Below are 26,194 nucleotides of genomic sequence, written 5' to 3' on the forward strand. Positions count from 1 at the left end.
GGATCTTATCGGCTGGCTATCGGGCCAGTTAGAGACCCAAGCTCACTCTTCGAGGGAAGGCCAATTGAGACAACATTCTAAATAGGCAATGACAAGATGGTCACCTGTAATCAAGATCTATTGAGAGCTACCATCTAATCCAAGGCTGAGGGACAGTTTAGAAGGGTAAACCCAATATTCTAAAACTCCTTGCCATGAAAATCAGGAAGTGAAGTTGCACCGTCAGTTTTAGTGAGAATGGATATATGGAAGGATGCTGTGAGTTTCCTGGTGCCCTAATGGAGGGTATGAGATGCAGCAGCAACCACAATGGCATAGTGGTTAGCACTGCTGCCTCACTGCACCAGGGACTTGGGTTTCATTCCAGCCTCGGGTGACTGCCAATGCAGAGTTTTAGACATTCTCCCCATGTTTCCTCTGGGTGTTGTGCAACTTGAAAGGGTTCAGAAAAGATTTACAAGGATGTTGCCAGGGTAGGAGGATTTGAACGATAGGGAAAGGTTGAATAGGCTGGGGCTGTTTTCCCTGGAGCTTCAGAGGCTGAGGGGTGACCTCATAAAAGTTTATAAAATCATGAGGGGCATGGATTGGATAAGTAGACAAGATATTTTCCCTTGGGTGAGGGAGTCCAGAACTAGAGGACATAGATTTAGGGTGAGAGGGGAAAGATTTAAAAGGGACCTAAGGGGCAACTTTTTCATACAGAGGGGTGGTACATGTATGGAATGAGCTGCCAGAGGAAGCGGTGGAGACTGGTACAATTACAATATTTAAAAGGCATCTGGATGGGTATATAAATAGGAAGGATTTAGAAGGATATGGGCCAAGTGCAGGAAAATGGGACTAAAGTAATTTAAGATATCTGGACAGCATGGACGAGCTGAACCGAAGTGTCTGTTTCCATGCACTACATCTCCATGATTCTATAACTCTGTGATGCATCGGCTGTGTCCTGACAGGGTAAGACTTACACACTTGGCTCTCTTTTCCCAAGGGTGGGGAGTCCAGAGCTAGAGGGCATAGGTTTAGGATGACTGGAGAAAGATATAAAAGAGACCTTAGTGGCAACTTTTCATGCAGATGGTAGTGTGTGTATGGAATAAGCTGCCAGAGGAAGTGGTGAAGGCTGGTACAATTGCAACATGTAAAATGTATCTGGATGGGTATATGAATAGTAAGGGTTTGAAGGGATGTGGGCCAGGTGCTGGCAAGTGGGACTAGATTAGATTGGGATATCTGGTTGGACTGGACAAGTTGGACCAAAGGGTCTGTTTCCATGCTGTAATTCTCTATGACTCTGCGCAGGTCTGTGTGGGTTTTTTTCAGGTGCTCCGGTTTCCTCCCACAATCCAAAATGTGCAGGTTAGGTGAATTGGCCATGCTAAATTGCCCATAGTGTTCAGGGATGTGTAGGTTAGGTACATTAGTCAGGGGTAAACGTAGAGTAATAGGCTACGGGAATGGGTCTGGGTGGGTTACTCTTTGGAGGGTCGGTGTGGACTGGTTGGGCCAAATGGCCTGTTTTCACACTGTAGGGACTTTGTATAACCTACTGTATAAGGTGAATTGGCCATCCTAAATTGCCCATATTGTCCACGGATATGTAGGACAGGTAGAATAGCCTTGGAAAAAGCAAGGTTACAGATATAGGATGGGGCATGTGGGTCTGGGTAGGATGTTTTTTGCAGGATCAGCATGAACTTGACGAATTGAATAAGTATTCTATCATGAGTTAGAAACAAAATTGTGAATTTGGGATTAAGATGTGATTGAACAAGATCATATCTTTCTATCCATCATTAGATAGATGCATAAAATGATTAGAATGGCATTGTCCTTTGGGAGCTATTTGAAAGAGTTATCTCATTAGTCTTACTCCCTTGTTCTTTACTTGTGGCACTGTATCTTTGATCCTTTAATTATTTATCCAATTTCCTTTTGGAAGTTACTACTTAACCTGCTTCCACTTTGTCAATGCATTTCAGATTACAACTCACTGCATTTTAAAGAAAAATCCTCTGGTTCTTTTGCCAAAATTTTAAATCTTTTTTCCCTACTCATTAACCCTTCTGGCACTGAAAACAATGAATTACTGTTATCAAAATTGTTCATTATTTTGAACACCTTCTTCAAATCTCCTGTGAACCTTCTTCTCGCATTGGAAAAAACTGCAGCTAATCCAGAGATAATCTCTGGTAGTTTTCATCAGACTAGAATGGTAGAATCATTTTGGTAGAAACAAAAACAGGAATTGCGAAAGAAACTCAGCAGGTCTGGCAACATCTGTGAGAAAAAACAGAGTTAACATTTTGAATCCAATGATCCCCTTTTTGTTTGTTTCAGATCTCCAGCATTCACAATTCTTTGTTTTATTTTCTCCTAGGATAGCAGGTTTGTTGTATGAGGAGAGGTTGGGTAGATTGGCTCTGTATCAGCTGGAGTTTAGAACACTGAAAAGAGATTTCAATTAAATATAGCACGTATCCAGCACATTCTGAAAGGGTTTGTCAGACTAGATGCAGAGACCATGTTGTCTTTTGCCAGTGTTCAGAAAAGAAGCCATGGTCTCAGGATACGGGTTAAGCCATTTCAGACAGAGTGATGAGAAATTTCTTCACTTAGAGAGTGGTAGACTTGTGGAATTCTGTATCATAGAAGACTATGGATGCCAAGTAACTGAATATATTTAGAAAATAACGGATTCTTGGAGGCTAGAGGTATCAGGGAGTATGGGCAGGACTGTGATATAGAGAATCAGCCATGATTATGTTGATTTGTGTGGAATGCGATTGATGTGCTGAATGGCCTACTCCTACTCTTATTTACTGTTTTTAGAAAATCTCTTCTGCAGTCTTTTTTAGCTCCTGACATCTTACTAAAGGAGAGTCCAAAATTGAATAAAATACTCCAGCTGAAGCTTAACCAGATGTTACGTTTTATATAACATTTTTGCTTTTGTACTAGTTATATTGTGAACAAAATCAAGTATCGTATATGCAATTTTTAACAGATGCCTTGACTAGTCTTCCGATCTTCAAAGATTGACATTTGTGCATTTCTAGGTCTCCCTCGACCTATGTTCCATTTAAGATTATACCTTGCAGTTAATATTGCCTTTCCTCATTCTTCCAACTAACATCTGTCATGTCATTCTTCTCTGTGTGAGCTTTAATCACTAGATGGTTACTCATTTGCAAGTAGATGTGTTTTGCTCAAGTCTATTATAATCCTTGATGTTGTTAGTACATTTTCGAGCAACTTGTCATGTTCACAATTTTACCCGTACATCTAAGTCCACTCCTTATTAGAAAAATGTTCTGAATAATTAACTTTTTTTTTGTTCAGTACATCAAGGAATGAGAAGCAAAGTTAGGCAAGTAAGATCATAAAAATAGGTGCTAACTGAGCCTGTAGGGCATTCTGCCCCTCAGTAGCACTCCTTTATTTTCAAAGATACACAAACTCCTAATGCTTGAGGATGGAGTCCGTGAGATGGATGTGGGGAAATGGGCCAAGTTTCACTTTCCATGCCTGTACCCCATAGATACTATGATATTATGATTTAATCTGGATACGTGCTGATTTGACTCCAATTCAGCCATTTTCAAACTCCACATTTTAGCCCTGTGCTGTGTCTGAACTTTACACTGCTCAGCAGGATGAAACAAAATGAGGGTCTAACACCCATTCACATGCCCAAACAGCCTGCACTGTTTAAAGAGATTAAATGACGACTATATGCATTTAGAGTCTTAGAGTCATAGAGATGTACAGCATGGAAACAGACCCTTTGGTCCAACCTGTCCATGCCAACCAGATATCCCAACCCAATCTACTCCCACCTGCTAGCACCCGCCCATATCCCTCCAAACCCTTCCTATTCATATACCCATCCAAATGCCTTGTAAATGTTGCAATTGTACCAGCCTCCACCACTTCCTCTGGCAGCTCATTCCACACATGTACCACTCTCTGTGTGAAAAAGTTGCCCCTTAGGTCTTTTTTATATCTTTCCCCTCTCACCCTAAACCTATGCCCTCTAGTTCTGGACTCCCCGACCCCAGGGAAAAGACTTTGCCTATTTACCCTATCCATGCCTCTCATAATTTTGTAAACCTCTATAAAGTTACCCCTCAGCTTCCGACGCTCCAGGGAAAACAGCCCCAGTCTGTTGAGCCTCTCCCTGTAGCGCAAATCCTCCAACCCTGGCAACATCCTTGTAAATCTTTTCTGAACCCTTTCAAGTTTCACAACATCGTTCCGGTTGGAAGGAGACCAGAATTGCACGCAATATTCCAACAATATTCCAATGTCCTGTACAGCTGCAACATGATCTCCCAACTCCTGTACTCAATACTCTGACCAATAAAGAAAAGCATACCACACACCACCTTCACTATCCTATCTACCTGCGATTCCACTTTAAAGGAGCTATGAACCTGCACTCCAAGGTCTCTTTATTCAGCAACACTCCCGAGGACCTTACCATTAAGTGTATAAGTCCTGCTAAGATTTGCTTTCCCAAAATGCAGCACCTCGCATTTTACACCTTTCACACACTTGATTAAAGTTTGAATATTTTACAGGAAACTGTTGCTGAAACATCTTATTTCTTGATTTAAAAGCATATGTTAAACTATTAAGAAGCTGATTAATGTTATCTGCGGAGAGATTATGCCATGTATGTGCACAAATCACAGGAAGTTAATGTTTAGGTACAGCAAAAAGTTAGGAAGGCAAATGGAATATTGGCCATTGTTGCAAAAGATTGTAGTACAAGAATGAAAAGTATGGCTGCAATTTGATAAGACTTTGGAAGAACGTCATTTGAAATGCTGTGTAAAACTGAAAGCTTTTTTTAAACCTGAGGAAGTTCTGAGGAAGAGTCATTCAGCCCAAAACGTTAACTCTGATTCCTCTCCACACATTCTGCTGAGCCTTTCCAGAAATTTCTGTTTTTGTTTGGGATACTGTGTACAATTTTGGTCTCTGTGTTAGGGAACAGAAATGTTCGATTTAGACATAGAAGAACAATGGTTGACTGGATTGTTTCCTGGGATGAGAGGCTTAACCCATGAGGAGAGATTGAATGCAAAGAATTTAAATTCATTGGAATTTGAAGATTAAGAGGTGATCTCATTGAAATGTATAAATTTCTTAGAGGACTTGATGGGATAGATGATGGGAATATATTTCTCCTGGCTGGAGATTCTGTAATCAGGGGTCACAGTCTCTGGTTAATAGTTTGGTCATTTTGGACTGTGATGAGGAATAATTTCTTCACTGAAAATGTTGTGAGTCTTTGGAATTCTTTACCACAGAGAACTGGGGTTATTGATGTTGTAAAGATTTATAATATGTTATTATTTGAGACCAAGCCATACAGAGTCCTGACTTGCAACTTTCTCATCATTCCTTCTCAATAGCTGAATCAACATCCTGGAACTCCTTCCTAACAAAACTGTAGGTGTGCCTACACCACATGGAATGCAATGGTTCACGAAGGTGGATTATGTCATATTTTCAAGAGCAATTAGGGAGGGGAATTAATGATAGCCTTGCAAGAAATATCCTCATTGAATGAAAGAGTTTTTAAAAATGTTGTCGAAACAGATTTGGTGTTGAACGAATGAAATAGTTGTCCACTGAATAGATTCAAGTCTTCTTACTTCACCAAACAAAGTCAGATGAGGGGAACGGTCAGAGTGAGAGAACGAAATTACTGTGAATTAGGGCATTACAGGGTTCAGTTGAGCAAATCAGCAGACTTAGAAATATATCAGAGAATCAAAAGCTAAGCTGGGATATTTTGAAAATGTGGGTGGCACGGTGGCACAGTAGTTAGCACTGCTGCCTCACAGCGCCAGAGACCCGGGTTCAATTCCCGCCTCAGGCGACTGACTGTGTGGAGTTTCCACATTCTCCCCGTGTCTGCGTGGGTTTCCTCCGGGTGCTCCGGTTTCCTCCCACAGTCCAAAGATGTGCAGGTCAGGTGAATTGGCCATGCTAAATTGTCCGTAGTGTTAGGTAAGGGGTAAATGTAGGGGTATGGGTGGTTTGCGCTTCGGCGGGTCAGTGTGGACTTGTTGGGCCGAAGGGCCTGTTTCCACACTGTAAAGTAATCTAATCTAATATAAATGAAATGTGAAATTGTTTTATTTTGAAAGGGCTGATACAAAAGGAAATAGGGTTGAAGGGGATGCAGAAGGTGAAGATTGATACAAAGAAAAAAAATGATAAAAATGGAAAATAAAATTATGATAATTTCATATACAATAGCTGTGCCTTCATAGTTGCCACATCGTGCAGCACACAGTACGGTGTGACAAACTTGTTCATCTAAACACTGCAGGGCTCTTCCAGAGCAGGCCAGGCAAAGCCTTGGACACGGAGGTGTACAGTGGTCCAGTAACCAGGACTTGGTTTTCTTGCTAGGCCACTATGCTCGATTCAGCTGGGGGGACATTGTGAGTTGGGGTCTCAGACTAGGAGCAGCACCAGGGTACGTGATTGTTGTCTTTATCCCTGATACCAAGCGAAAGCAATAGTGCTTTGGGATGCCGATGATTTAATCTATAATGTTCTTATGACATTATGATTCATTGTAAGTCTGCTGTGCATGGGTACATCGGTTCAGGACAGCCATGAAGAATGTGACAGATGGATAACCTCTGATACCTAGGCTGCTTAAGCTTGCTCCACCGTTCAATAAGATCATGGCTGATCTTTGCCCTCAATGTCACTTTGCTGTTCTTAAGTGATAGTGGTCGAGAATTTGAAAGGTGCAATTGAAGGAAGCTTGATGATACACAGTGCTGCCTCTTTGCATGATAAGACCATAAGAAATAGGAGCAGAAATTAGGCCATTTAGCCCAACCAGTCTGCTCCGCCATTCAATCATGTCTGATAAGTTTCTCAACTCCATTCTTCCGCTTTCTCCCCGCAACCCTTGATCCCTTTAATGCTCAAGAACTTACCTATCTCAGTCTTAAAATATACTCAATGACCTGGCCTCCACAGCCTTCTGTGGTAATGAATTCCATAGATTCACCACTCTCTGGCTGAAGCGGGTCCCCCTTTCTCCGTTCTAAAAGGTATTCCAAGTATTCAGAAATCTCATCCTTCACAATGGATTCCAAGATCTTACTGACGACCGAGGCTAGGCTAATAAGTCTGTAATTTTCCATCTTTTTGCCTTACTCTCTTTTTAAGCAGGTGTGTCACATTCGTGATTTTCCAGTCCTCTGGGACCCTCCCTGATTATAGCAATTCCTGACTCATCACCACTAATGTCTCACTATTTGTTCAGCTATCTCCCTTAGAACTCTGAGGTGTAGCCCATCTGGTCTAGGTGATTTATCCACCTTCATGTCATTTAGTTTTTTTTCAGCACCTTCTTCATGGCGATGGCCACCTTATTCAGCTCTGCCCCCTGACACTTGAATTTTTGGGATATTACTTGTGTGTTCCACTGTGAAGACTGAAGTGAAGTAATTATTCAGTTCCTCAATCATTTCTTTGTTCCCCACTACTATCTCTCCATTGTCATTTTCCAACAGCCCAATGCTCACTTTTGCCTCTGTTTTAGCCTTTATATTTCCAAAGAAGCTTTTATATTACTGCCTAGCTTACCCTCATATTTAATCTTATCCCTCCTTATTTCTTTGTTTATTGCCCTCTGTTGGTCTTTGTAAGCTTCCTCTGATTTCCCACTGGCCTTCTCTACATTATATACCTTCTCTTTGTTATTATGCTATCCCTTTCCTAGTCAGCCATAGTTAGCTCATCCTTCCTGTACCATGCTTCTTTTTCCTCAGGATGAATCTCTGCTATATCTCCTGAATTACTCCCAGAAACTCCTGCCATTGCTGTTGCACTGTCTTTCCTGCTAGGCTCCTCTGCCAGTCAATTCTCCCTAGCTCCTCCCTCATGCCTCTGTATTTGCCTTTATTCAGCTGTAATGTCGTTACCGATGACTCTATCTTCTCCCTCTCAAACTGCAGAGTAAATTCTATCATGTTATGGTCACTGCCTCCAAAGGGTTCCTTCACCTTAAGCTCTCTTGTCAAGTCTACCTGATTGCACAACACTAAATCCAGTATTGCCTGTTCCCTAGTGGGTTCCACCACAAGCTGCTCCAGAAAGCCTCTCGTAGACATTCCACAAATGCCTCTTCTTGCAATCCTCTACCAACCTGATTTTCCCAGTCCACCTGCATACTGAAATCCCCATGATCACTAATTTTATCTTTCCTGTACATACTTTCTATCACCTGGTGCATCTTGTATCTCAGCTCCTGACTGCTGTTTGGAGGCCTCTACATAACTTCAACTATGGTTTTGTTACCTTTGCAGTTCTTCAATTCCTCAATTCTAACCACACAGACTCTACACCATCTTAATATTGATTTAATGTAATTTCTTATTTATAATGCAACTGCACCACCTCTGCCCACCTGCCTGTCTTTTTGATAGGATGTATATCTTTGAATATTCAGCTCCCAATCCTGATCCACTTGCAGCAACGTCTCTGAGATGCCCACCACATCAATTTCGATCTGGACCACAGGTCATTTACCTTATTCCTTTGCATTGATGATGTTAGGAGTGAATTTGTAAGGTGTTGGATGGGATGCCTGTCCAGTAGGCTGCTTTGTCCTGGTTAGTGTAGAACTTACTGAATGTTGTTGGAGATGGAATTATTTAAGTGTGTGGAAAGTTATTTCATCCCAGAGGAATCAGTATGATTTCTTATATGTATGTACAAGTTTGATTTTCTTCAAAAATTAAGAAGCTTATGTGTATCATAGAAGATTTGAATTTTATTTCACTAAATTATATGTTTTTGCTTGTAGATGACTGAAATCTTTAACAAAGCTAATTCGGACCTTAATGAAACACAGCAGGAATTTGATGATACTAGTGCAAATGCAGAGTTTGAACAAAAATTGATCAGTGAGGAACTTCTCGCAATCGAAAGCAAAACAGCAGATCTCCAGTAAGAATATTTTGGTAATCTTTATTTAAAGAACTTAAATGCTACTTACCTTTAAATTCCCAAACACTGCAAAAGCATAGTTACTTACTGATAATTCAATTCCCAAAAAGTAGAATTTTATTTTAAGCTCTAAGGGTTTAATCCATGCTGAAAAATAAATTCTGAACAGTGTGTACCCCTTTCTAATATTGTCGGAGTTATCATGACAAAGTTAGAAAATGCAATAAGAAGGTAACACCTGATCCTTCATGTTGAGAAAAATGGCTTGGATCTTTTTAGTGTATTTCCATGTATTTGCATCTCATTAAAAAAACCCAATTCGCTGTAACTATATGCCACTTTCAATTCTCCTCTCCTACAATGAGAAACTAAATATCTCAAATTCCTGGTGTAAATCTGAGGGGGTACCTGTCAACTGCAGCGGAATGCTTGTCCCAGCCATCATGCAATTGCTTCTTCAGGAAAATATCCCAAAGTCAGTGTTGGCAATCAACCAGCCTCCCCCGATACCATGCCTGTTTCTGAGGCCAAATTTAACACGACTTTCAGCTGTCCCACACTTTATTTTTCAGCTTTGGAATGGCTAGGAATTAATGTGGGAAATGAAAAACAGACAAAGGCAGACCTATGGAATGCATCCTAAGGTATTAAAGGAAGTAACTACAGACATAACGGGTAAATCTTTAGATTCAGTAAAAGTTCAGAGGATTCAAATACTGCTAATGTAATACCCTTATTTAAAAGGGAAGGAGACAGAAAACAGATAGCTATTGGCCTGTTAGCTAAGTGTAAGTTATTCAAAAAATGTTAGATTCTGTAATAAAGAATGTGATAGCAGATCATCTCGAAATGCATAATATGATCAGGCAGAGTCAACATGGCTTCACGAAGAGGAGATCATCCCTGACAAGTTTACTAGAATTCCTTGATGAAGTAATAGGCAGATAGAGAAAGGGGAAGTAGCAAACGTAATATATTTGGATTTTCAGAAGGCTTGATAGGATACTGCACATTAGGCTACTTAATAAGATAAGAGTTCATGGTGGTAATATATTAGCACGGATAGAGATTTGGCTGACTAATATAAGATGGAGAGTTAAGATAAGGCCGTGGGGATGGGAGTTTATTTTCAGGATCAGTATTGGGTAGGTGATTATTCATGACCTGGATGGGCATAATAGCCCAGTTGTGAATGACACATCAATAGCTGGAAAGACAAGTAATGAAGATCTCACAAAGTGACTGCAGAGGAATATAGACAGATTAAGTGAGTAGGCTAAAACTTAGCAGATGGAATAATAATAGGAAAGCATAAAATTATGAATGTTGGAAGGACTAATAGAGGAAGTAAATTTAATTTAGTAGAAGGAAGAGTGCAGAGAACTACATTACATTGGGATTTAGTCATCTTCGTCCATGAAACCCAAAAAGCTAGCATCAAAGTTCAGCAGATAATAGGGAATACAAATGAATTGCTGGCCTTTATTTCAAATAGAATTGCATATTAAAGCAGAGAAGATTTTCTAGAACTATACAAAGCATTAGTCAGCTCACAGTCTGAATATTGTAAACATTTTTGGGTTCCTTATCCAATGAAAGATATATTGGCATAGGAGGTGGTCCAAAGAAGGTTCTCTAGACTGATTCCAGGTATGTGGAGGGACTGAATTATAAGGAGATGTTGAGCAGGTTTGGCCTGTACACATTGGAATTTAGAAGAATAAGAGGCGACCTTTTTGAAACATCCAAGATTCTTAGAGACTTCACAGGATAGATGTAGAAAGATTGCTTTCCCTTGTGGGAGAGTCTCGGTCTAGGAGGAGTAATCTCATAATAAGGAGGTGCTTATTGAAGAGAAATTAGGAGGAGTTTTTTTTTATTAGAATGATTAGAAACCCTATAGTGTGGAAACAAGCCATTTGACCCAATAAGTTCACACCGTCCCTATGAAGAGTAATACACCCAGACCCATTCCCCTAATCTATGTTTACTCCTGACTAATGCACCTAACACTATGGGCAATTTAGCATGGCTAATTCAATTGACCTGCACATGTTTGAACTGTGGGAGGAAACCGGAGTACCCGGAGGAAACCCACGCAGAGACGGGGAGAATGTGCAAACTCCACACAGACAGTTGCCCAAGGCAGGAATCAAACCCGGGTCACTGGCACTGTGAGGTAGCAGTGCTAACCACTGAGCCACTGTGCTGTCCTTTCTTGGAGTGTAGTGAATTTGAGGAATTCTTTATCATGGAGGGTTGTAACATTAAGTGTATTCAAGGCAAAGATAGCCAGATTTTTAGTTAGTGAGGGAATCAAGAATTAAAGGAAATTACAGGAAAATATTATTGAGGATCATCAGATCAGCCACGATCTCATTTAGTATTGGAGCAGACATAATGGGCTGAATGATCTACTTCTGTCCTTTTGATGGTCTTTTGATGACCATATGGGACAGATTGCAGATCCAGGGGCAAATCAGCAGATAAGATTAGAGGTTACAAATATAATAAAAAAACAAAATGTAAGGCATTGTAGTTCAATGCATGAAGAATTGGAGTTTGAGTTTGATTTTCTACTGTCACATGTACCAGGCTACAATGAAAAGTGTTGTTCTGTGTGCTGTATAGGCAGATTGCACCATACAAAGTGCACCAAAATAGTAGAACAGAGTGCAGAATATAGTGCTACGGGCACAGAATTAACACTTAAGATGTCTGTTCAAAAGTCTGATAACAGCGGGGATGAAACTGTTCTTGAATCTGTTTGTGTATTCAAATTTTGTTTTTTTCTGCCTGGTGGAAGAGAATATAACTGGGATGGGAAGGGTTTTTGAGTATGTTGGTTGCTTTCCTGAGGCAGCGAGAAGTATAGATGGAGTCAATGGATGGAAGGCTGTTTTGCATGATGAACAGGGCTGTGTTCATGACTGTCTGTTGTGGTTTTGGGAAGAGCAGTTGCAATACCATGCTGTGATGTGCCCAGATGGGATGCTTTATATGATGCATTTCTTCTATGGTGCACCATACACATTGGTCAGAGACCTATGGAAATGCTGAATTTGAAACAAAACAATGAATTAGTCATAAAATTTGTGATAAATCAATATGGTATGGTGTCTGTAGGGTGACGTAAATTGGAATGTGTATATTGAAAGGTATGTAATGTTTAGGAAGGACAGGAAGCTAGGAAAGTGTGAATGGGTTGCTCTGTTAATTGAAGATGATATTAGCACAATACAGAGAGATGACCTAAATTCAGGTAACCATGATGTAGAAGCAGTTTGGGTAGCTATAGGAATAGCTATGAGGAAACACATTATGGCACCAACCATAGAACAGGCTGTACTATACCTAGTTTTGACATAGGAACATAGGAATTAAGAGGGAGAGTAGTCAACTCAGCCCTTCGAAATCACTCCATCATTTAACATGATCATGGCTGATATTATCCTTGTCTCAACTCCACTTTCCTGCCAGCTCTCTGTAGACCTTTATCATTTTCATCAGAAACATATCAGTTTCTTTCTTTTGTATTGGACCAAATCAGACCACCCATACCCTCCACCCAAAACATTTCAAGGAAGTAGCCTGAACCCTAACTTTGCTAGTTGTTTTAAGCAGGTATAGAGTGGATATTCCAGGAGTGATGCAGCTGGTCAAAACCTCTGAGTTTTAAGCAAAACAGAATTTATTTATAAGATTTCCAAATGACACACAAATAAAAAAGAATAGAGTACTTCACTTATCTGAAAACCCAACAGACTATCCCAATTTAATGATGCTGTTCCAAATTTCCGCAACAGTCCCCCTAAACACTCCTTAGCAAAAAATGTAAAGTCAAACACAGGGTCTTACAGGAGAGAGAGAAAGATGGCAGAGAGATTCAGCATGGAACACCTTCTTCCATGGAGCTGTTTCTTTTATCAGCAGCCTCAAAACTGACTGACTGATTGCTCTGAACAGCCAGATTGCTAAAACCCAAATCAAACCAAACCAGAGAAAAGCTGCACTAGGAGAATTGGCCACTTCCCTTTCATTGTACAAGTTTTTTTTAAAATTTAAAACTTTCTTCAAGTAGATCAACACAGACATTTTGGTAACTCTGCCTCGTACAACGCTTTTGAAAAAAAAACGACAATACAACCCCGTTGAAGGAGCAGCATTGCCACACCTCCTCCTAAAACAAAAATCAATATTCAAAGTGGCTTCATCTTAAAACCCCCCTTAATCTTACACTGTTAGTACACTACAGCATATATCCACAATACATTGACAATAATCATGCAAACATGCAGACTAATTTCTATTACAGTCTGTTTTATTCCCACCAGCGAATGCCTCTGTTTCTCATCCAAGTCTTGACAATGCGTCGGCAAACACATTTTCTCGTCCATTTTCTCGTGCACAATTTCCAAATTGAATGCTGTAACAACAAGCTCCATGTAAACAGTCTGGAGTTTTTGTCCTTGCGTTTCTCCACAAACTTCAATGGGTTATGATCAATGGACATGATTATCTCAGATACATTACTGGGAACATAAACATTGAAATGTTGTAATGCCAACATCAAGCTCAAAGTCTCTTTCTCAACCGTTAAATATTTCCGCTGATGAATTTCCTGCAGAAATACCCAATAGGACTTTCTATCTTTTTGTCTTCCTGTAAGAGCACAGCGCCGACACCCACATCACTCACATCGATACCAAACTTGAATGGCTTTGCATAGTTACGTGTGGCCAACACTGGGGCAGTGGTTAACAAAGCTTGGAAGTTGTTAAATGCCTTCTGACAGTCCGCTGTCCGCTGAAACAACCTGCCTTTTTTTCGTAATTCAGTGAATGGAGCAGCCACACTGCTAAAATTTGGTTCAAATTTTCGATAAAATCCACTCAATTCCAGGAATCGTAGTACCGCACTTTTTTGTTGATGGTATGGGAAACTCCCCAAGTTACCTTAGGCTTTGCATTATATGGGGCCATTTGTCCATGTCCAATAATATGGCCCAGGAAGGTGACTTGGGCTTTGGCAAATCACTTTTAGCCAGGTTTATCACCAAGCCTGCCTCCTGAAGTCGATCAAACAATTTGGATAAATGTTGAAAATGTTCCTTCCATGTGTGATTAAAAATCAGCAAGTCATCTATATATACGACACAATTGGGTAATCTGGAAATTACCTTTTTGGTTAGTCTCTGAAATGTGGCATTTTTCATACTAAACGGCATAACACTTAATGGATATCATCCATTCGGCATTACGAAAGCCAAAATTGTCTTTGCCCTTTCGGACAAAGGTACCTGCCTGTATCATCTAAGCAAGTCTAACTTAGAAATATAAGTTAATTATCCCACCTCTTCAACACCGTCTTCCAAACGTGGAATCGGATATGCATCAGTCTTTGTAATTGTATTAACTTTACAGTAGTCCACACACAAATGTTGGGTACCAGCGGGTTTTGGCACCATTACTATGCGTAAGCTCTAGTTACTGTAACTCACTTCAATTATGTTGTCTTGGAATATGTGTTCAATTTCCTTTTAGACTTGTGCCAACTTTACAACATTATGCCTATAAGGATGTTGCTTAATCAGAACAACATCTTCTATATCTGCTTCGTGCATAATTAGGTTAGAACTCCCTGCTTATTTCTACATATCCCCCCATGCAATAGCAATAACTTTTTCAGGTCATTTCGATTTTTCTCTGGAAGGTAACTCAATAATTTATCCCAATTTTGGATAACTTCCTTTTTGTCCAGTTTAATTTGAGGAATGTCCAATTCAGAATTCTCTGACCTTGGTTCCCTCTATGTTGTAACCAGTAACACATTCTCCTTTTCCATTTAGAAAGGCAAAGGCAGTAGATGCATGGGAACACTATCACCTGCGAGTTCTAACTTGGTATCACCGTTCCTTGAGTGTTGCTGGGTCAAAATCCTAGAATTTCCTTCCTAATGAAATTGTGGATTTACCTACAGCATATGTGTTTCAAAAAGGCAGTTCACCACCATCTTCTAAAGGATAACTCGGGATGGATAATAAATGCTGGCCAACCATCGGTGCCTGTGTACCAGGAGTGAGCAAAAAGAACTCACTTCAAGCAAATTGCCATGTGTGTAATTGAGATGGGAGCAGTCATTAGTGGAGTGAAACATGGCTACAATCAGTGAAGGGGTAAACTTTAGGAGAAAGTGAGGACTGCAGATGCTGGAGATCAGAGTCGAGAGTATGGTGCTGGAAAAGCACAGCAATCAGGCAGCATCCAAGGAGCAGGAGGATTGATGTTTTGAGAATAAGCCCTTCATCAGGAATGAGGCTTGTGGGCCAAGGGGGCTGAGAGATAAATGGGAGGGGTGGGGGTGTGGGGTTGGGGGAATGTAGCTGAGAATACAATAGATAGATGAAGGTGATAGATTGGAGAGGAGGGTGGAGCGGATAGGTGGGAAAGACGATGGACAGGTCAAGAGAGTGGTATCAAGTTGGAGGCTTGAGACTGGGATTGGGGGGTGGGGCAGGGGAAATGAGGAAACTGGTGAAATCCACGTTAATCCCATGTGGTTGCAGGGTCCCAAGGCGGAAGATGAGGCACTCTTCCTCCAGGCGTTGGGTGGTTAGGGTTTGGCGATGGAGAAGGGCCAGGAAATGCATGTCTTTGGTGGAGTGGGAGGAGGAGTTAAAGTGTTCAGCCGCAGGGTGATGGGGTTGGGTGGTGCGTGTGTCCCAGAGATGTTATCTGAAATGATCCCCACCAATGTTCAGGGCACCACCCATTCCCTTCATCTCCTCCAAGACTTTCGTTTCCCTGGCCCCCTATATCTTATCTTCCCCATGGATATTGAGTCCCTGTACACATTTATCCACCACAATGAAGGCCTCCAAGCCCTCCATTTCTTCCTCTCACTCCGTCCCAACCAGTACCCTTCCACTGACACCCTCATCGGCCTGGCTGAACTGGACCTTTTGGGAAAAGAAGGAGTCAAACAGTCAGGGCTGGCAGGAACAAAGCATAGAATGAGGAAGGACTGATAAATTAAATTGCATTTATTTCAATGCAAGAGTCCTAACAGGGAATGCAGATGAACTCAGGGCATAGTGAGGAACATGGGACTGGGATATAATAGCAATTACAGAGATGTGGCTTGGTGATGGACCAGACTATTGGCTTAATATTCCCGGATACAAATGCTATACGAAGGATAGAAATGGGGGCAAGAGAGGAGGGAGAGTGGTGTTTTTGATTAGGGATAACATTATAGCTATACTTAGGGAGGATATTCCTGAGAAAATGTCCAGGGAAGTTATTTGGGTGGAACTGAGAAATAAGAAAGGGGTTCTATGAACAGGATGATCACCTTATTGGGATTGTACTATAGACCCCCAATAGTCAGTGGGAAATTGAGAAACAAACACGTAAGAGACCAGAGTTATCTGTCAGAATAATAGGGTGCTTATGGTAAGGGATTTTAACTGGGACATAGACTGGGACAGCCATAGTGTTAAGAGTTTGGATGGAGATGAATTTATTAGCTGTGTATAAAAAAATGCTCTGATTCAATATATGGATGTACCTACTAGTACTTAACCTAGTCTTGGGAAATAAGGCAGAGCAAATCACTGAGGTCTCAGTGGGGCAGCACTTTGGGGTCAGCGACCATAATTCTGTTAGGTCTTAAATTGTGATGGAAAAAGATAGACCTGATCCAAAAGTTCAAGTTCTAAACTGGAGGAAGGCTAATTTTGATGTATTAGGCAAGAACTTTCAAAAGTTGATTGGATGCAGATGTTTGCAGGTAAAGGGATGACTTGTGTTGCCATAGTCTTACCTGACTGTAGGTGCTGCTGTCATTAGAGGGAAGCAACTGGTGGTGCTTTAACCTGAGGGCCACCAGACCTCAGGCAGGGGAAGATGTTGAGAATGAGAGTTCTTCATAGTAACCTCAAACCGGTGATGGAAATTGAGCCCATGCTGTTGGCATACCATTGCTCTGTAAACCAACAATCCAGCCAACTGAGCTAGGAAGCCTTCAAAAATGAGATAACAAGTATCCAGAGACAGTCTATTCCAGTTAGGATGAAAAGAAAGGCTGGTAACTATCTAGGGAATGCTGGATGGCTAGAGAAATTGAAGTTTTGGTCAAGAAAAAGAAGGAGCAACATCACATACAGACAGCAGAGATCGAGTGAATCCTTAGAAGAGTATAAAAACAGTAGGAGTATACTTTAAGAGGGAAATCAGGAGGGCAAAATGGGAACATGAGATAGCTTTGGCAATTAAGTAGGATCCAAAGAGATTTTACAAAAATGTTAAGGACAAAAGGGTAAAAAGGGAGAGATTAGAACCCCTCAAAGATCAACAAGGCAGCTATGTGTGAAACTGCAGGAGATGGGGGAGATACTTAACGAGTATTTGCATCATTGTTTACTGTGGAGAAGGACATAGAAGATATAAAGTGTGGGGAAATAGATGGTGACTTCCTGAAAAACTATCTATATTACAGAGGAGCTGGTGCTGGATGTCTTTAAATGCAAAAAAGGTGGATAAAGCTCCAAGACCTGAACAGGTGTACTCCAGAGTTCTATGGGAAGCTAGGGAAGTGTTTGCTGGACCCCTTGTTGAGATATTTGTATCATCAATAGTGAAGTGCCAGAAGACTGGAGGTTAGCTAATGTGTTTAGACTATTTAAGAAAGGTGGTAATGAAAAGCCAGGGAACTGAGGACTGGTGAGCTGGACAGGAGAAAGTGATGACTGCAGATGCTATAAATCAGAGTCGAAATGTGTGGCACTGGAAAAACACAGCAGGTGAGGCAGCATCCAAGAGCAGGACAATTGACATTTCTGGCATAAGCCCTTCATTAGGTGTGTGGGAGAATGGGGAAGGGGGCTGAGAGATAAATAGGAGGGTGGGGCTTGGGAGGAAGGTACCTGGGAAGGCGTTAGGTAAATGCAGGTGAGGGGCGATAGTGATAGGTTGGAGGGGAGGGTGGAGCAGATAGGTGGGAAGGAAGATAGACAGATAGGACAGTTCAAGAGGGCAGTGCCGAGTTGGAGGGTGGATCTGGGATGAGGGGAGGAGAGGAGATGAGGAAGCTGGTGAAATGATGCCTTGTAATTGGAGGGTCCCAAGATGGAATATGAGGCATCTTCCTCCAGGTGCCGGGTGGCTGGGATTTGGCAGTGGCGGATGCTCAGGACTTGCAAGTCCTTGGCAGAGTGAGATAGGGACAGGGTAGTCACAGGACAGTGGGGTTGTTTGGTGCGTGTGTCCCAGAGATATTCCTGAAATTTTCTGCAAGGTGGCGCCAATCATCAGTGGTGGGTAAATTGCTGGAGGAATCCTGAGGGATAGGATTTACATATATTTGGAAAGGCAAGGACTGATTAGGGAGAGTCAACATGCTTTGTGCATGGGAAATCATGTTTCACTAACTTGATTGAATTTTTTGAAGAAGTAACAAAGATGATTGATGAGGGCAGAATAGTGGATGTGATCTATATGGATTTCAGTAAGGCATTCAACAAGGTTCCTTATCATAGACTGATTAGCAAGGTTAGATCACATGGAACACAGGGAAAACTAGCCATTTGGATACAGAACTTACTTGAAGGTAGAAGATAGAGGGTGGTGATGGAGAGTTGCCTTTCATATTAGAGGCCTGTGACCAGTGGTGTGCCACAAAGATTGGGACTGGGTCAACTGCTTTTTGTCATTTATATAAATGATTTAGCTGTGAACATAGGAAGTATAGGTATTAAGTTTGCGATTGACACGAAAATTGGAAGTGTAGTGGACAGCAAAGAAGATTACGTCAGTGTACAACAAGATCTTGATCAAATAAGCCCATGGGCTGAGGAGTGGCAGATGGAGTTTAATTTAGATAAAAATGCTACATTTTGGAAAAGCAAATCAGGGCAGAACTTATACATTTAATGGTAAGGTCCTGGAGAGTGTCGCTGAACAAAGAGACATTGGGGTGCAGGGTTCATAGTTCCTTGGTAGTGGAGTTGCAGGTAGATAGGATAGTGAAGAATGTGTTTGATATGCTTTCCTTTATTGGTCAGAACATTGGGTAAAGGAGTTGGGAGGCCATGTTGCAGCTGTACAGGACATTGGTTAGGCCACTGTTGGAATATTGTGTGCAATTCTGTTCTCACGCCTATAGGAAGGATGTTCTGAAATTTGAAAGGGTTTAGAAAAGATTTACAAGGATGTTGCCAGGATTGGAGGGTTTGAGCTCAAGGGGGAGACTGAATAGGCTGGGGTTGTTTTCTCTGGAGCTTCAGAGGCTGAGGGGTGACCTTATAGAGGTTTATATAATCATGAGGAGCATGGAAAGGTAAATAGACAAAGTATTTTCCCTAGTGTGGGGGAGTCTAGAAGTAGAGGGCATAGGTTTAGGGTGAGACCAAAGAGGCAACGTTTTCACGCAGAGGGTGGTAATGAGCTACCAGAGGAAGTGGTGGAGGCTGGTACAGTTACAACTTTTAAAAGGTATCTGGATGGGTATATGAATAGGAAGGGTTTAGAGGGATATGGGCCAAGTGCTGGCAAGTGGGTCTAGATTAGGTTAGGACATCAGGTCGGCATGGAAGTGTTGGACAGACCAGTCTGATTCCATGCTGCTGTGCAACTCTAAGACTCTGTGACTCTTAAAAATTTACTGTAAGGCTGTTACCTCAGGTCCTAAACTCTCCTGCCAATTGAAACATCTTCCCAGCATCCATTCTTTCCAGAAGGTTCAGTATTCTGTAAGTTTCAATTAGATCCTCCCTCATCCTTCTAAATTCCATTGAGTGTAGACCCAGAAGCTTCAAATGTTCCTCATATGTTTAACCTTTCATTCCTGGGATCATTCTTGTGAACCTCCTCTGGACCTGTTCCAGGGCCAGTACATCTTTCCTGAGGTGTGGGGCCCTAAATTGCTCATAGTACTCTAAATATGTTCTGACCCAAGTAGTATGAAGCCTAAGAAGTACATCCCTGCTTTTGTATTCTAGCCCTCTTGAAATAAATGCCAACATTGTATTAGCTGTCCTAACTACTGACTCAATGTGCAAGCTTACCTTAAGTAAATCTGGGACTAGGATTCCCAAGTCCCCTTGCACTTTAGATTTCTGAATTTTCTCCCCATTTAGAAAATAGTTTTTCCCTGTATTCTTCCTCACATTTTCCAATGTTGTGTTTTATCTGTCCATTCTCCTAACCTGTCTCAATCTTTCTGCAGCCTGCCCGCCTCCTCAGTACTACATGTCTCTCCACTTATCTTTGTATTATCTACAAACTTAACCAGAATGTCCTCAGTTCCTTAATCTAGATCATTAATGTATAAAATGAAAATTGTGGTCCCAATTCTGACCCTTGCAGAATACCACCAGTCACCAGCTGCCATCCTGAGAAGAGCGTTTTATTGCCACTCTCTACTTTCTGCCAGACAGCCAGTTCTATCCATACCAGTACCGTACCTCTAAAACCATGAACCCTTATCTTATTCAGCAGCCTCATGAGGGGCATCTTGTCAAAGTCCGTCTGAAAGTCCAAGTAGATATCATCCATTGGCTCTCCTTGTGCATTACCTCCTCAAAGAATTCTAACAGGTTTGTCAGGCATGACCTCCCTTTGATGAAACCATGTTGACTTTGCCATATTTTACCATGCACTTCCAAGTATTCAGAAATCTTATCCTTCACAATAGACTCCAAAATCTTACCAACGACCGTGGTTGGGCTAATCAGTCTATAATTTCATATCTTTTGCCTTACTTCTTAACTGGGGGTTATATTAGTGACTTTCCAGTCCCCTGGGACCCTACCTGACTCCAGTGATTCTTGGAAGATCACTAGCAAAGCCTACACTATCTCTTCAGCTATTTCATTCAGAACTCGTAGGTGTAGTCCATCTAGTCCAGATGATTTATCCACCTTCAGACCTTTCAATTTTTCTAACACCTTACCGACCTTACTGTGGCCACCATACTCACTCTGCCTCCCCACCCCCCCAACTCTCAAGACTTTTTTAGATGTTACTCGTGTCTTCCATGATGAAGACTGACACAAAGTACTTGTTCAGTTCCTCTGCCATTTCTTTGTTGCCCATTACTACTTCTCTAGTGTCATTTTTCAGCAGCCCAATGTCCACTTTTGCCTCTCTTTTGCTGTTTATATATCTAAATAAACTCTCACAATCTTCTTTTATATTACTGGCTAGCTTACCGTCATATTTAATCATCTCCGTCCTTATTTCTTTTTCGTTGTCCTCTGTTAGTCTTTATTGGCTTCCCAATCCTCTGGCTTTTCACGTGCCTTTAGCACGTTATATGTTTTGTTTTTTGCTTTTAAGCTGTCTCTGACTTCCCTTGTTAGCCTTGATTGCTTCATCCTCCCTTTTGTATGCTTCTTTTTATTAGGGATGAATTTTTCCTGTGTCTCCTGAAATACTCACAGAAACTTTTGTCATTCCTGTTCCACTGTCTTTCCTGCTTGGCTCCTTTCCTATTTCTGGTCAGCTCCTCCCTCATGCCTCTACATGCCTTTATTCAGGTGTAATACCGATACCTCTGATTCCACTTCTCCCTCTCATATTGCAGACTAAATTCTATCATGTTATGGTCACTGCTTCCAAAGGGTTCCTTCACCTTAAGCTCCCTTATCAAATCTGCCTTATTGCACAACACTATATCCAGTATTGCCTGTTTCCTAGCGGGCTCCACCACAAGCTGTTCCAAAAAGCCATCTCATAGACATTCCACAAATTCCTTTTCTTGCAATTCACTACCTACCTGATTTTCCCAGACTACCTGCATGTTGAAATCTCCCACGATCACTGCAACCTTCCCTTTCTTACACGCCTTTTCTATCACTAGTATATCTTTGTACCCCAACTCCTGATTACTATTTGGACGTCTTTACATAACTCCCATTCTGGTTTTCTATTTACCTTTGCGGCTCCACAACTCTACTCACACAAATTCTACATTATCTGACCCTACATCGTTTCTTGCTATTGATTTAATTTCTTACTAACAAGGCAACCCCACTTCCTCTGCCCACCTGCCTGTCTTTTCGACAGGATGCATGTCCTTGAATATTTAGTTCCCAGTTCTGACATCCTTGCAGTCACAACTCCATAATGACCACCGCAACGTTCCTGCCAATTTTGATCTGTGCCACAAGCTCATTTACCTTATTTCGTATATTATGTACATTCAGATCAAAATCTTCAGTCCTATATTTACCATCCATCTTCTCAATGACATCCTTTTATCCAATGTGCTTGAAGTTTGATTCCTAACTCTTTATAAACACTTTGTCCTATTTTGTGTTCTGGAGACTTTAATAACCTCTCCTGAGTTCTTTCTTTTCATATTTTCTTATGCAGTTGAATCTGCCCCCACAAATATTAAGCTGCTACTTTCTTTCCCATTGGCCATTAAACTTCTTTCAGTTTTACCCTTCCCTGCCTCCCCACTTTCTATTTTAAAGTCCTCTTGACCACCCTATTTACCCTTTTCGCCAGAACATTGGTTCAAGCTCGGTTCAGGTGGAGACCGTCCCAACGGTACAGATCCCTCCTGTTCCAACACTGATGCCAGTGCCCCATGAAAAGGAACCTCTCTTTTCCACACAACTCTTTTAGCTAAGTATTTACTTCCCTTATTTTCACATCCCTGTGCCAATTTGCACATGGCACAGGTAGTAATCCAGAGATTATAACCCTTGAGGACCTATTCTTGAATTTAGTTCCTAGCTCCTGATAACCCTAAACAGGTCCCCCTACATATATTATTTGTCCTGACGTGGAACACAAAACTGGATCCTCTCCTTCCCTCTCTAATATCCTTTCAAGCTGTTCAGAGATGTCCCTCACCCTGGTACCGAAAGGGCAACACACCATATGGGACTCTTGATCCTGCTTACAGAGGATGCTATCTATTCCCCTAATTATAGAATCCCCTACAACTAGGACTTGTCTTTTTGCTCCACCTTCTCGAATGGTGCCGTGGTCAGCTGGCTCATTCTCACTACAGCTGTGCTGTTCGTCCACATAGGGAAGCAAGTACCTTGCACCTGTTCGACAAGGTCAAGAACTGAGGTTCCTCTGTTCCTCAATACAGGATCTCTCTACCTGCCTCCCTTGCAGTCACACCCTGCTATCCCTGGCCACCGACCGAATCTGTGGTACTTAATCTGCCAGGTGTGACCGCCTCCTGAAACAAATGAGTGCCCAGATAACTCTCCCCCTCCCAGATATGCCAAGCTCAAACTCCAACTCATCAATTCTGAGCCAAAGTCCCTCCAGCAACCAACACTTGCTACATATGTGTTCCCTGCAGCTCACAATGGGATCTGCCAGCTCCTACATCATACAGCTACAGCACATCATCTGCCTAGCCATCTCTACTGAGTTAATTAGTTTATTAGATGGTTAATTAATTATTTATTAATTGGTTTTGAAGGTTTTGTTTTCAAATTGAAGACAGATTTTCTACCAGCCAATCAGGTCACCTCCTGTGCCATCACTTTTACGATCTGGTATCAGTTACTCCCTGTGCTCCTCCCTCTGACTCCACTCTCTGGAAACAAAGCCGCAAATTCTTAGGGTAAGTTAGTTTTATCCTCACCATTCCGTGCTCCTCCCTCTGACTCAGCTCCCTGCAAAACAAGGCTGCAAATCCCCAACGTAAGTTAGTTAATGCTCACTGCTCCATGCTTATCCCTCTGACTCTGCTCTCTGGAAACAAGGCTCCCTGGAAGTTGGACTGCTATAACTGGAATACCAGGAAAGTTTTGTACTTGAGAACAAAGTGTTCCATATTGTTGAACAGGGCAATATGCAGTTTAAGAATGTGATCCATACATGTTTTGATATCATTTATTTAAGTGTTCAGATTTTGAACTAATGGTATATAGATTTTGATCTTTGTCTAAAGGGGCTAACTTGTCAGATTTTCTGGAACCATGATTTTAAAATAAACAGAATGATAAAAATAGTTTCTGGTGGGCTAATGGGAATTTGTTTGCATCGTAAGAGTTCTTACAAGCAGACAGATTAAGTATTGAAGAGCGTTAGGATTTCATTTAGAAGAATTTGGAATTGTTTTATTGCTTTTGCTTAGAGTAAACTACCATTGCTTGGAAACTCTTTTGATTTCATTACACAATTAGAGGTTAGGTAAACCAGTTTCTCCTGAAGAAAAGGAATGGTTTAGAGCTGATAGCCAATAGCTTACTTCATGATAAAGAGTTTAGTTTGAAATTTCCAGACCAGAATTGTTTAGTGAGAATCTGAAAGGAGTTATTCAAAGCTGAGGAAGTCTAAGCTCAGTTGTGTGAAGACTCAAGGAAGATGTTGTCAGACTGTCAAGACTGGGAATTGAAAGAAGCAGTTAAGTTAAACCCTGAAGATTGATAGTAAATAGAATTCTCTCTAGTGGTTAAGTATTATAAGGAATAGATGGAATATTACCTTTTAGCATGTGTTCCACCTTTTTTTCAAATTATGTTTTTTATACATATAGTTTGGTTTATTCAATTTTATCTTGATTTCTTGTCATATTAAATTTCTGGTTTATTGTTAATTCCAAATCTACAGCATTGTTTTTGCTTACATTTTAGTGAAAGACCACCCTGTTAATGTTCTTAATTATCAGTCAAGACAAATTTCAGTCCAGCATCTGACTTGTCCAGTAATAACACCAACTAAGATCATAACAAATGTGGCACTTTGGAAGCACATGGAGACCTGGAGAATGAGCAGCACCAAGAATCCTTTGTGTTAAGGAAATTTTGTCTGGCAACAGCCTCTGATTGGTTGAGCTGTAGAGTGTTAAAAAGCTGGACCTGCTAAAAGAAAGAAACACCTCCATCCTGCAGTTAGAAAGCATCCCAAGTCATTTTTCTCTCAATCTCTCTCTTTCATCATATGGGGAAAAAACACAAAGAAATAAGAAAGCTTAAAAGAAGGAATTCATACAAGAAATGACCAATGTTCCCTTAATCAACTACTGAATTGAAGGATGGCCATTATTCTGCAGCCAACAAAGTATCACATTTGCAAAAATTAAAAGGACTGAGAAGAAAATAACTTTCCACCTCATGGTCTGGATTTTTGATCTTCTGTATTTTATTTTCAGCATATACTTTTTTTTCCATCTAAATAGGTGTCAAACTGTTTAACTTTTGTGAACCTCAATCCGATGTGTCTGTGTATCTGGGGTTTTGAAGTGATATAATTGAAGTTGCATGCATTAGGAGTTATTTTGCTCTTGTTGAAGTTAAATGTTTTGGAATAAACAGCGTTGTTGTTTTTGTTATTGAAGAAACCTGATGTGAATTGCTTTTGTTCCGATTAGCAATCAGGCAAATTTGTCATTTTGGTGGTCTTATTGGGATTTTGTACATTTATACATTTTTGTGACAGCTTGTCAGGCACAATTATCAGGAAATTCTTTCCACTGCGGCTATTGTTAAAAAAAGACAACGTCAACATGGTAAAATGATTGTCAGAATACTTTGATTTTCAGATGCAGTTGTATAATTTCTTAGAGTTCTTTAAGTTTTGAATTTATGGAAGTAACAGCAATATCATTAACACTTTCAAAAACAATTTTTAACATACAGTGTAGTTTACCATCTGATACATTACAAAGGTTACAGCAGATATTTGTTTCTGATTCCAAGGATTGAGTGTAAATTTAAAGTGAATTTGGTTATATTCAATTCATCCTACAATTCACAGCATGTATTTGGGATAGAAGAGCACAAATAAGCGTAGTTTATTGTTACAACATGCAAATGATGATCTGATGGCTTAACATGGTATTTTGTGTTGCAAGTAATGGTGAGTTGTTTGCTTCACACTTTTTTCATGAAACATTATTTCTATAAGGAGCTGATTAGATTATCTTACGATAAATTTTTTATTAATGGGTCATCATTAGAAAAATATCATAACTATATACAAATAAATATGCATGTTTTACTTGATGTTTTATTGAGGAGTACTACCTGTTATCAAAATAATGTATCACTTGAATAGTTGATTGTACATAAAACCATAAGATTTAGGAGCTGAAGTAGAACAGTCTGGGACTATCAAGTTTGTTCTGCCATTCAATGTCACATGGCTAAGCTTATAATCCTATATTCCATTTTCCTGTCTTATCCCAATAACGCTTGATGTCTTTACTGATAAAAAGA

General features: G+C 40.7%; 1 protein-coding gene across 4 annotated transcripts in view; it reads left to right on the forward strand.

The window, feature by feature from the left end:
- Positions 1 to 26,194, forward strand: part of ccdc178 (coiled-coil domain containing 178) — a 399,216-nt gene that overhangs the window by 72,006 nt on the left and 301,016 nt on the right. For all 4 annotated transcript variants that reach the window (XM_043688275.2, XM_043688277.2, XM_087986447.1 and 1 more), the window contains one exon: positions 8,855 to 8,997. In XM_043688275.2, coding sequence (XP_043544210.2) covers positions 8,855 to 8,997 — 143 coding nt within the window. The remainder of the gene's footprint in view (positions 1 to 8,854; positions 8,998 to 26,194) is intronic.

The sequence above is a fragment of the Chiloscyllium plagiosum genome, unplaced genomic scaffold, assembly GCF_037043375.1.
Source record: "Chiloscyllium plagiosum isolate Xiang-an unplaced genomic scaffold, Cpla_swu_hap1 HiC_scaffold_4, whole genome shotgun sequence".
NCBI classification, from domain to species: Eukaryota; Metazoa; Chordata; class Chondrichthyes; order Orectolobiformes; family Hemiscylliidae; genus Chiloscyllium; species Chiloscyllium plagiosum.